This window comes from Pinus tabuliformis, chromosome 8, assembly GCF_031772625.1.
Source record: "Pinus tabuliformis cultivar Carrire ecotype Pingquan chromosome 8, CPIR1, whole genome shotgun sequence".
NCBI lineage: Eukaryota > Viridiplantae > Streptophyta > Pinopsida > Pinales > Pinaceae > Pinus > Pinus tabuliformis.
The window spans coordinates 1,943,991,910-1,944,004,665 of record NC_142294.1 but is presented as its reverse complement, the minus strand read 5'-3'; the positions used below and the strand labels follow the sequence as shown (position 1 = coordinate 1,944,004,665).

The 12,756-nt window shown below is 37.3% G+C and overlaps 1 protein-coding gene across 2 annotated transcripts; it reads right to left on the bottom strand.

Annotated features, from left to right (window-relative positions):
• Positions 1-1,295: 1,295 nt before the first annotated feature.
• On the bottom strand, positions 1,296-9,755 carry LOC149244256 (protein SUPPRESSOR OF MAX2 1-like). 2 transcript variants are annotated; one of them, XR_016246723.1, is made up of 4 exons: positions 6,720-9,755; positions 4,369-4,678; positions 1,770-4,072; positions 1,296-1,481 (listed from the first exon to the last, which is right to left on the bottom strand). XR_016246723.1 is itself a non-coding variant. In XM_089374776.1 (3 exons), the coding sequence occupies exons 1-3, from the start codon at positions 7,994-7,996 to the stop codon at positions 1,949-1,951; spliced, it is 3,711 nt and encodes a 1,236-aa protein (XP_089230902.1). In that variant the 5' UTR covers positions 7,997-9,755; the 3' UTR covers positions 1,296-1,948. The 2 variants fall into 2 exon arrangements, 1 of the variants encoding a protein (XP_089230902.1); XM_089374776.1 differs by having other exon boundaries at positions 1,296-4,072.
• Positions 9,756-12,756: the final 3,001 nt, after the last annotated feature.

The window sequence follows — 12,756 nt, the reverse complement described above, 5'->3', positions numbered from 1 at the left end:
CATTACTTTAATAATCGTTGATTGATAAACTTTAATCGTTGATTGATAAACTAAGATCTTTGTACTGGGATAAAGCAAATCCACTTTAACATAAAGAGACATACAATGTTTTATGACTTGAATGTAAATTTTCAAATTACTAACCATGTATTTTCTAGTACGCCAGGAGGTAAACCCCATATATTTTATTTGTGATTTTTTTGTTTTATTTAATGTTTCAGTGAACGCCACCCCAAAGCACTGAAAATGTGTTTCTATGTTTGAAAACCCTGAGGCGAGTGTGAGCGCCTTCAAAGCTCTACAAGAATGAATGTGTTGCTTGCTTTGGCCCATACAGTTTAAACATTCGCCACATTGAAGTGGGACCGCAATAATGTGAAGATGGGGTTCATAGCGACCGACATTTGTGTAATTTAAACACCAGGGAGTATACCATTTAGGAAAAATGTCTCATCATGACAAAGAGAGAGTTTTGTGTTCGAACAGACAGCTCTGAAACTGCCACGTGTACGATAAGGTACTTGTGCCGTTGTGTTTCCTGCCCCAAGTTGCTTTGTCAGTTAAAGTGGACGGAAAGGAAAAAAAAAGGAGGAAAAAAGGCAATTATGACGACAATGATGATCGCGTCAATTGACAGACTCACGGAACCTGACAGCAAGCGTTAAATACAAAAAGTTGTCTTCGATAAGATGGGGCATAATATCACACGGGTTACCCAGATAATGAAACTTTGATAACGATAATTCGAATCTGTAAAGTAACCAACATTTGATCTCCTGTCAACTGACGCGAACGGAAAAGCGAAATCCAGGACTGCAACATTTTTTATGTTTAGATCAGTTACCCACTTCAATTTTTCTACTATCTTTGCGTTGCGTCCATTTTGAAATTTTATTTTTCGCAGCTGGGCATATTGTCAATGTTTAGTTGAAAATATCTTAAGCAGTTCCATCCAAAGGAACACACAATATTTGAGATCTTCTCATTCGTACATTGCTGCAACTTTTGGAATTAAGAGGAATTCGGACTCCCCAATAAATAACAACAATTTTACAACAGTTTTGTCTGAACCCAAGTCCCATCACCAACTCTGGCTTCTCGAATTTTGAGGTTTGGAATCGATTTGCGGTAGTCCCACCCGTGTGTTCTACCTTGAGTGCCCTTATTCAAGGGATACAAAATACACAAAATACAGCCAGCCTGGGTGCCAGGTTAATAAATACAGGACTGATCTTCAGTGTAGCCAAATAAATGCCCTGCTCTGTTGTTTGGAAAAGATGTGCACTTCTCTGTAGTGCAAAAAATGGTAGTAGTCACAATGTAAAACGTCCTTGAAGAGATAATTTTGACAAAGCTAGAATCATTGATCCACTGCATCATAGAAGGCTGGAGCAAGACCAAGTTCCGTGTTTGATTTGCAGAAAAAGAATCGAAATCCGAGATGAGGAATGATGCTTGCACAGGCAAATGAAGCCAGAAACCTGCTAATCAAAAACAAAAATGAGAATGAACACAGTAACCTATGAACGTGCTTTTCTCTTGTTTTGCTCCTCACTAAAAATAAGAGCAGAAAGTTGCAGGAATCTCTTGCCATTATTATCTTGGATTTATCAATTCAAGGACATAACGAATCTCTTCCGGACATAAAAATATATGAGCAACAGTTTAACCCAAAAAAGGGTCACAATTCATTACGGATATAATATGAATGCAGGATTGAAACTATTATACACTCTACAAGAAGTTTTACAGTTTTATCTAGATATTACCCTCAATTAACTAGAAAGTACAAACGTAGTCTCCAGGCTTGCCTCGTTGTAAGCAGAAATTTAGTGCCGCTGTTTTATAAAAAAAATTGAATAATTATGGACAACCCCTAATTTTAATGGGGTTTGCAAAGCAGTCTTGATACTAGACAAGTGGTTTCCATTGAGAAAAGCAGCAACATTTAGATAGCCCCTGCCTTTTGGCCGGTCTTAGTTCTTATATTTACTGAAATATTGCTGGGGAGGGATGGAACTCCAGGTCGCCTTTCTCCAGCAAAACGATCCTTCTCAAGAACAAGTTTAACGACTGTGTCAACTGAAACAGCACATGATGTACTTATTTCTCTTAAACAACGTACAAGCACCCGTTCAACCCAGTTCTCGAACATCTCCATTCCATCAGAGGAAAACCAAACGCAAGCAAGCATCTGCTCGAGGGCTTTTATGTCTATCTCCATGAGGCCCTCAGTTCCAATTATGCTGAAGAACTTTGCACTAATGGACTCAATGATATTATCCGCGAGCCTTTCAAAGTCAAAAGGTTTGAATACAACTTTCTCATCTACTGAATCAGAAAGATCCTTGTAAAGTTCACCAGCTCCAACACATTTAAGACCTTGTTCAACTGTCAGATCACTTGAGTCACGGGATCCCTGGCATGCCTCAGTGTGGCCTTGACTAGCAGTAGAGAAGTCAGCAACATCGTTCTCCTCCACAGAGAGGTTCAAGTCCAGCGAAACGAAGGGCTCTTTGCTCGTTTTCTTGACATTTTCTATGTCATTTTGAGATTGTTCATTTTTTATCCAATCAGCTTTACGCTTGTTTCCAATTCCCAATCCTAAGAACACATCTTCATCATCCTTGCTTTCTGACTCATGCATAGAATTAATGACAGACACTCTCTTCTTATGTTTGGCAATAAGAACTTCAAAACGGGCACTCTCGACTAAAAATTGCATTGGACAAGCACGCGCTGCTACTAGTCTTTCTTCAGAAAACCGACCTTCTTGCCTTACAATTTCATGGTGATTCTCAGATCCTGCACAGCCTGTAATGACAAATATTATGTTACCCAGGCTATATTCTTTCCCATGTGAATCAGGCAATCTACCTTTCTCCATTGCCAGAATCAATTTACTACGGATCAAAGGATCAGCTTGATCCATATCTTCCAACAGAATGACAGATAAAGGATTCAGTCTCACTGCTTCAGCAATCCTATCCAAAGTAGTCTTACCCCTAAAGTTCATACCATATTCCTCATGCTCATGTGGGCCTAGGTTCCAGCTTGAAGATATCACACCATCTTGTGAACTTAACTTCATGGAAATAAGGTTTTTGTCACTTCCAAATATAAGTTCAGAAAGAGCTGCAGCCATCTTTCGCTTCCCCACTCGATCTGGACCCAAGAAAAGCAACCATATATCTCCTTTAGGGCCCACACCACGGCACCTACCTTTTCCTGATCTATGTTGAATGACTACATTTGTCACAGAACAAGCTGCTTCACGCTGCCACCCGACCTTCTCTATAAGGCCCTTGTAAACCTTCTTAAATGCATCTGAATCTGTAGGCTGATAAAAGCTAGAATCTTTCCTGTTTTGCGGATCAAGAAAAGGCTGTGATGATCCAAGTGAATGTGCATCAGTAGACGGAGACGATACTTTGGGAGAAAAATGCCAAGGTACACTAAAGTTTGAAGAAACACAACCAGGCATGTCTTTCAGACGTTCTTTATGGGATTCCTCCAAAAGATTTTTTCCCTGTACACTGCTTAGGCTGCAAGAAGATGCCATGAACACACTCGACCTTCCCAATGCCAGATCTGTTGCAACTGGATTAGGATTCGGAGAAGAAATTAAACATGACCCTGGCAAACTGCTTGGGAGTTCACATGAACGACCTCCAAAACTAGACTGGAGAACATGTGCACGACCATTTACTGCAGTCTGGGTCACTGAAGATCTAGTAATCCCCTCAACTAGTGTACCATTATTTTGACTCAAAATAGGCATCACACACTTGGACTGAGAAGGTGACCGCCATAAGGAGTCGAGTGTGATTGAGAATGTGTCTCTACCTCTATGTGGATCTTGAATTCCTGATTTTTCCACAGTACTGTCATTTTGACTCCTGCCATTTCTATCAATTGCTTGACCAGACACCCGCAGGGACTCCTGAGATTGATCGACTGAAATAAGTGGCCGAAATGCATGGAAATGGTGATGCAGCAAACGGCATTTTTCATTCCATTTCTTTTGCAGTTCCTCTACCTTCTGATTCCACGTATGCTCCTGATCTTTTGACTGCATTGCAAGAAAGGAAAATAAATTCAACCATAAAGCACATTCCACCAACTACAAAATCAACAAACTACCTTCCCACTGGTCCTTTAGAGTCTAGCATGATTTCTTTCAGTATCTGCTTTTGATTGGCTCGCCGAAGCAGACCAGAAATAAAATGGGAAAGAAGAAACAAGAATAAATAATTCTTCTCAGAAGGTGAGAATATGTGCACGCAACCTAGAATCTAACCTGACTTATTTTTCTGCCACAAGATTGCATAACAATCTACATAATACAACACTAGGAAGATAACTCACCTGCACCATATCTGGTTCTTTTGCACCATTAGCTGACTTTGCAATTTGAAGCCACTGAGGCAATGCCTGTTGCCCTTGATCTAGTGATTTTGACTGTGGAGAGGTAGTAGACTGCATATGGGCCTTCTTCTCCTGCTCCATTAAGGCAAGTTCTTGCTCATAGGTTGACATACACTGGGAGCAACAATTCATTTTCTGAGTTGAGTCATTGGTTTCTCTTGATTTCTTTGGTGTGGGTGCAATTGAGGGAAAACCCTTAAGAGGAAAAAGTGACTCCATCGAGTTGCTCACAATTCCCGAGCTCATAAACCTATAGGAGGCATGAATCATGTATTAGTACTGACAGTAATGTATCCAGTTTTACCAGAAATCTACACCTTTTCCATAATGCAAAATTCAATTCATCCAAGAAAATGAATGCAAACATATGAATGATTTCTAATTCGTTTGTCCATTAACACTGAAGCTGTGTGCAAGTTGAAAGTTGTGCAATTGCCGATAACCAGAAAGGCAATAAAGAGGTTTTTTCTCCCAGATAATTGCACTTGTCACAGAAAGAAAATGCATGCAAGTAGTAGCTACCACTCAAGTTACACTATCTTCCTCAAGTGAACTTGAATATAAAAAATTCAATTCTCACCCAATAAACCGTTTCTTTAGAAGTATTTTGCCAAGCGCTAATAACTAATATAGTGCAGCATCGTATCTCGACAACATTCTAGAAAAAATCACTAATGTGAACATTACAAGGTCATGACCATCCAGCTCTTCCACATGTCAAAAATCTATGTGGCGATTGAGCAATCTGGAAAAGGAGACTATCAGGCTCTTTAGAATCCCCTAAGCAATAATATACTCGAGTATTTTTCCAAGCACACTCAATAATCTTCTAATAACTAATACAGTGCGGCATCATATCTCGACAACTTTCTAGAGAAATTCACTAATGTGAAGATTTCAAGTTCATCACCATCCAGCTCTTGCGCATGTTAAGAAGCTATGTAGTGATTTAACAATATAGATAAGGAGGCTATCAATCTCTTTAGAATCCTCTAAGCAATAATATGCTTAAGAGTTCTACCACAAACATTTATCATACAGGCAATGGTAAAATGGAAGCTACTCTGTTAGGTGCACCACTACATATTAAGACTCCTAATATGGATCAAGAAGTTTGTGCATCATTCACTTGCAGTGAAAACAAGTAAAAGGAAAGAACATGGCAAAAATAATATGGAATGGAAGGCCCAACATTTCTAGGAGACAAACTGCCATGGTGAAAATTATCTGCCCATGTCGGTAGGGTACATATATATGGCAAACGCAAGGAACTGAATATGTATAGCAGTCAAGCACCTTTTGATCTGAAACTAGACAAATGGCATACATCGTCAAATACTAGAACTTTACTGCTTGAACATACAAGTAAATACTGGATAACTAACTACACATTAGGCTTTCAAAATGTGCTCAGCATTATGTTTTCAAGTTTACTTGATTGCATTTTACAATTACTTCTGTGAAGGATTATTTATGGGAATCTCCAAATTCCCTTATTGAAATGGACTTCAGCTGTACCAGCTCCGGGTACAGACAGAAATCAACTGGGAACCATACCCCAAATATATTTGTTCCTAAAATGGATATGGGATGGGTTTGTAAACAGAATACATTTTTTGAGGACTTAATAATTTTGCAAAGCATGAGCCTTTCAGTACCATAAACCATCGTGCTATAGTCTAATGCAAAAACCGGAAAATGAATGCCACTAAACTGTAAACAAGAAGACAAATCATTTCAGAAAGAGCAAACAGTCGACTGAACATTAACTCCTACGATAAGCATAACAAACTACAGCTATACGAATAATAGATAGAAGCCTATATGCAAAGAAGAAGGGCGACCAAGGTATTCTATCAGAATACACTTATTGTAACTGTCCAGGCTAGAGATTTGTTTTGAAAGGAAACATCAAAATTTTGTATAGCCAGAAACACTCACAAACATGCAACTAGCGTAAATGCCAAACAAAAACCACTCGTCTGTTAGACGTCGACTACATACAATATATATTTATACAAAAACCCTAAACACATCTCATCCTTCCGCTCGATTGCATCAAGAGATGGATGGGCAATAAAGGTCATTATTGTGCTCCTGAACCATGCAGATCCAATCTAAAAATAGAAACCAAAATTCAAGATGCTGATTATGATCCCCCAAATCTAAAGTAATTGCACAGTTTGATGTATTTCAGGACAGATCCTCTAAAAACTCCAGGTTAGTATATTATTTTTCATAACAAAATAACAGCAGAACTTGGAAAGCAGAAGGAAGAAAGATGGAAGAACCTAGGAAATAATCCTGGAGTTGGTTTGGCAACAATAGGAAGAGGCTGCAGGTCCCAATCATTCTCCATAGAAGGATGGTACACTTGACAACGGAGGTATGTTTCACAAGTCGCAACACCAATCAGCCATAGTCGACCAGTTGGTCCATATCGAGCTAACAATTGGCCCAATTTCGTAACAACTTGCTGCATAGAAGATGAGGCTGACAACCCTATCGGTGCTCCTGCCTTCGGCTGTTCTACAAGCCACCTTAAATCACCCACGTTAAGAATTACACCCTTATTCAAACGGCCTTCCACCATTTGGTCCAATTCCCCGAACTTCGTAGTAATGTGATCTTTATCTTTGTTTCCGGTACAGAAAGCGGATATCTCTGTTTCAATAGGAAGGATCTGCACACCCTGAAGCTGCGCTGGGGTCTCACCTTTTTCTATTCTCTGCACGAGTTCTTTGATTACAGCTTCGGGCTCTTTCTCCCCTACAAGAACAGGATTCCTCTTCTTAACCTTTTGAAGGATTTCTATGAGTCTTCTAATCTCGTCGTTTCTATTGCCGCTGGCTTCAGCAGCAACCCCTGCACTTTGCAATCGAGGGTTCAAGTAGGGATTTCTCTGTGAAATTGGGCGAGAGCTCGCATCATCCCGCTCTAAGCTTCTATTGCTGCAATCAAAATGCTGCTGACTTCTTCCCAAAATTGAAGGCGAACTACCTAATCTGAATCCCACCCGATCAATGGCACTTGAAGATAGGGAAATAGATGAATGCGAATTTGCCATATTGATCGATTGCTCGATAGTTGCTTTGACAGCAGGGCTCGAAAAACTGGCTTCCCTCATCACCCTGCTAACACTAGGATCATCAAGAATTGAAACTATTAGCTGTTCCAATTCTACCTTCACAGCCAACAAAGGCTGCTGCTGCTGCTCAGGGCACCCTCTTCTCTGATGTGCTTGCGCTCGCTTAAGAGCCGCCATGAGTGCATTAGAAATCGGCGGTTCGGTGCCCGGAACAACTCCCTGCGCTGCCGGTAGTCGATCGAGAGCCACGCTGAAGCAAAGCTCCAACGCCCGGCATTGAAGAGGATGCGAAGAGTTGGGATGAGACCGAATGCAGGCCTGCCGCAGATGGCTAGCAGGGGCTGCCAAGAGCGTCGCAGCGACATGAAGAGGAGTCGTTTGGCCGTGCCCGCGGCGACAAGCTTCTGCTATGGCATGATTCAAGATACTCGCCGCCTCCGGGGTTAGCGTCTGCTGCACTGTGCTTAGCCCTGCTCGCATTATTGCTGATAAATTCCAAAAAAAAAAAACCTTTCTTGATAAGGAAACTATCTCTAAATCTCTCTTAACTGAACAAAATAAATTCTCAATGAGGGACTTCAAATTCAATCATACAGTCTTTGATTTCCAACATTCCCCATAGGTTTCCTGCGCAGTTAAATTTAACTCGTGCTGTCTTTGACCCTCCTACTAGGGTTTTCATCATTTCCGATATATCTCTTTCCATTTTGATGATGATTCCCATACCGTCTCGAGTCTGAATAAGCTCCAAAAACTGTCTCCCACCGTAGGAAATCACAAATCTCCTTCATTCCACGACACTCTACCAGATCATTAGCTGCTCCTTCCCAGTATTTCCTGTGTTATGCTCATTCCTGTGCAGAATTTATCCCGTTTATCAAGCAAAACTTCTTTCTTTTCAGTTTAGTGAAAATAAATCCCCTTATATTTCTACTTTCTTTGATTTGATTGTTAAAAACTCAATCACCTGGCCTTATGTTTCCTGCAAATAGCTAAATTTAGCTGCGTTTCCCAACAATGTCTAAATTCTTCACCTAACACGCTTCTTTAATTTAATCTCTTCTTATAAACAAAGCTTCCTCCTCTATAGCTTCCTCTCTACCCTTGAAGTGCTGACAGTACTTCTTTCAGTTCAACACTCCACTCCCCAGGGCAGCTGAAATTTAGCGGGCCTCTACAACTGCTGATTTCTCTGGACCATGATCAACTTCCGCCTACAACTGCTTATTTCTCAGGTATCCACGGCTGATTTTCTCCAGAAACTATATTTATTGGCAAACACCGACCGTCTAAGCTTATTGCGTGCAAAACTTCCTTCCTTCCTCGAGCTTTAAGCAAAAGAGCCTCCGAAGGCCTTTTGTTGAACTAATCTGTCCACGGCACGTCGAATTCAGCCAAGCTCCCCTGATTATTTACCTCAAATTCATCTGTTCTACAAAAGAACCGGAATTTAACACTTCCTCCCCCAGAATTAGACCTATACAACAAAAATACACCGCTCTTTTGACGAACGGAGTCTAAATTCCTACTCCACGACTGCTATTTTTACAAATACCTCTCCGAAACAGCCATTTGGATAGAGAGGACTCCAAATTCCTCCCCCGCGACCGCTATTTTCACAGAAATGTCTCTGAAAAGGCCATTTGCAAAGCAACAACCAAAATTCCTCCACCGCGATCGCTTTTTTCACAAAAGCCTCTTTGAAACGGCCACTTGGATATAAAGAACTCCAAAATCCTTCTCCGGGAACGCTATTTTCACAGAAAACCTCTCCAAAACCGCCATCTGGACAGAAGGAAGTCTGAATTTTTCCACCGACGCAAATTTCAACCCCTTCTCGTACTCTAAAATTCCTCACTGCTTTGTTCCCTCTCTCCTCTAAAACTTTCCCCGCCGGTGAGAGCTTCTATCCCGCGCCGATCTTGGCGGAGCCTCTATGCATTTGGAGCGTTACGCTGCCTGTCTTCTTCCTCTTGAATGAAAATCTTTTTTCGTCTGACTTGACCGGCCATTGACTAAGAGGCCTTTAACACGCTTTCCATTTCAACAATCCGCACCAAATTTTTCCTTTTCACACGCCATCCGGACCTCCAAGCCGCACGGATTTCCGCCTATCTGCCCTCCAAAGCCGAAGGCACGAAAATATGCCCGAAAACTGATGGTTTCCAAGCCCCCGAGATACATGAATTCGGACCTTCTGTGTCACTCTGCGAACGAACGGAAATGAAATGAGCCAGCGAAATTTCTTTCACTACTATACGTAGAAGTAACCGTATGTACACATTCTTATATTATACGTAGAAGGACAAAATTCGCTTTTGTGAAAGGTGTGTGCATCAGAATATATATTTTTCAATTTCTATAATAAAATGATTTGTTTTTTAATTACAGTTTTTATTTGTGTTTTAAGGGCCTTTTCAGGTTATTAAAAATTTTGGACACTCCTTGTTGTAAGGAAGCCCTTTGCCTAAGAGAGTGCGTTTTCTCGCCCCTTCTCTGCCCATTTTCAATCATTTTCATGGCCAACAGTATGTTTGTTGGATCTATATAATTCTCTGTTAAACTTAGCATATCGAGAATTATTAGTAATAATTGTGAAATAGATCAAATTTTTTAAAATATAATTTTTTTACTATAAAAATTGAAAAAATGGATTGTTTTTTTTAGTAAATTTAAAATTAAAATGGAAAAAATTAATTGCTCCTCACTTTTAGTAAATCTAAAAATTAAAATGAACTAATAATAGTTCTTAACAATATTATTTATATTTATATAAATTTCATCTCTTTTTGTGTTAATTTTATTAAAATTTGATAACACAAATAACTTTTGTTAGTTTTTTGTGGTTTTTTACAATGGGAAAATCTATCATAATTCACTTGTGAGACAAAATGAGGATAACCATCATAACTCAGTTTGTCAAACTAGCAGTGAGGATAGTCATCACTGGTCTATAAGGAGGTAAGCTTTCACTTGTGCGAGATGTCTTTGGTTTTTACACCATTAACGTCAACGTATTAGCCAAGCAAAAATAATTTTAGGGCATACTCCAAATTCATTATAATACATATAGTCACACTGTCACAACGTATTAGCCAAGCAAAAGTAATTTTAGGGCATACTCCAAGTTCATTATAATACATTTTGTCACACTGTCACATTTTTGGTTGACATGTTTTATAATTTTTTTAATTGGATATGAGTAATATTGATGATATATATCAATCATATAGTCACATTTTTCATTGACATGTTTTATAAATTTTTTAATTGGATATGCACAATAGTCACATTTTTCATTGACATGTTTTTATAAATTTTTTAATTGGATATACATAATATTGATGATATATGTAGATTGATAAATAAATAGGTAAATGATTAAAAAAAATAAAATTGAATATTTATATGTTTATTAATTAAATTGAAATGAGAAATTGTGAAATTTAATATTAAGAAAATGATTTTCTTTTAATGGATATTAATTTATAATTATTATATATATTTCACATTTCTATATTTAAATTTATTTTTATTTTTAATTATATATTTATTAAATTTGTATATCTTAATTAATTAGATGTGGTGAAATATTATAGTTTTATATTATGAATTATTATTATGTAAATTTATTTCAATGTGATATTCATATTATATCGTTTCCTTAAGAAAATTTGTTTGTAATTTTATGAAGAAAAATAAAATTAGAACATAATAAATGGAATTGAATCAAGTTATTATTTTTAAAATTGAATTAATATTATGTTTATTATTATTATTATTATTATTATTTTATTTAAAATTTCATTTTATTGACATTACATCTTTCATATTGAGTAGACATTTAAATGTTTACATTTATTTACAACCACTACAGCTTCTTTGTGGCGTAATGATAAAATGAAAAATTATTAAAGTTTTAAGTTGAACTTTAAAGTTTTAAGTTCAACTCTTGTGAATGGGCATAGTCATATAAATTAAATGGTTGGTGAACATGGATAGATATCAATTCATAATAGGAAACTTACATCTCACACTGTCAATATCAAAAAAAATCATAAAATTTTAATTAAAAATATTTCATGGATATTTTGTGAACGTGGAATCCCTACCATTCACTTAATAATTGTTCATAATTAAATCAAAATTCTAGAAACCGTAATCCAAAATAGACATACCTATCAGTGTAATGATAATAATATTCTTACGATGATTAACTAGATATCATTTGAATCTTGTATTTAGATGACATGTCTATCAGTGTAACGATAATAATATTCTTATGATGATGAACTAAATATCATTTGAATCTTGTATTTAGTGGTAATGCATAGAAATTTTGATTATGTTATGAGTGACCTAACATGTTGTAATCATATTAAAGTGATAAATAAATTAAGTGTTTATGTTCATTGTGTACAATAACAAAGTGGGGAATCAATAAAATAGGAGTCATAGGTTCCATCCTCATTAGTGATATCAACATTCATGTGGTAGTGAATAATCAAGTTAAAAATATTCAAGACCCTTAGTGTAATATGTAACTATCATAAAATGTGTTCTCAACATTGAACATTGTTGCCAATCAATAAGAATTGTATTTAAGTTTTATTCTTGCTAGTGGTAGTGACACTCTTATTATCATATTATCTTGAGTTGGCTATCATTTGTATCTTGTGCTCATAGCATACAATGTGGCTATCATCAAATGTGTGCTCGATATTAAGCGTTATTGCAAATCAATAAGTGTATTTTAAGTGTTGTTTTTGGTAATGATAGTGAAACTCTTATTGTAGTGTTTTCTTGGGTTGGCTAGCATTGACATCTCATGCTTGTGTTGCAGTCAATGATTATAATTATATTCTTAGCTATCGGATATCATTATAATTGCAATTACCAATGTAGTTGGAAAATATACATAATTTTATTGGGTCTATGATCATTTACATTACATGCTCATAGGATAGTAGATGACTATTGTTTTGATCTCATACTCATACATAGTTGATAGCTATTACCCACTTTCTTCTTAGTTAATAAATATTATACTAACAAGACACATAACTCTTCAATTGCATCTTCAACACTGACAATAACACATTTATAGTGGCCTATAAAAAGGATAATGAGCATTAGGATCTTCTTATTGTACAACAATAAGTAGTAACAATTATCAACTACAATTTTAGCTATGGAATATTGTTGTAGATCACAAGACATATATTTTAAGTTTGACCCTT

Excerpts from the sequence above, each read along its gene's own strand:
- LOC149244256 (XM_089374776.1), bottom strand. The coding sequence starts at position 7,996 with ATGCGAGCAGGGCTAAGCACAGTGCAGCAGACGCTAACCCCGGAGGCG. Across the intron at positions 4,679-6,719 it reads ACTCCAGGATTATTTCCTAG|GTTTATGAGCTCGGGAATTG; the intron begins GTTCTTCCATCT and ends TGCCTCCTATAG. Across the intron at positions 4,073-4,368 it reads AAGAACCAGATATGGTGCAG|TCAAAAGATCAGGAGCATAC; the intron begins GTGAGTTATCTT and ends CTTGCAATGCAG.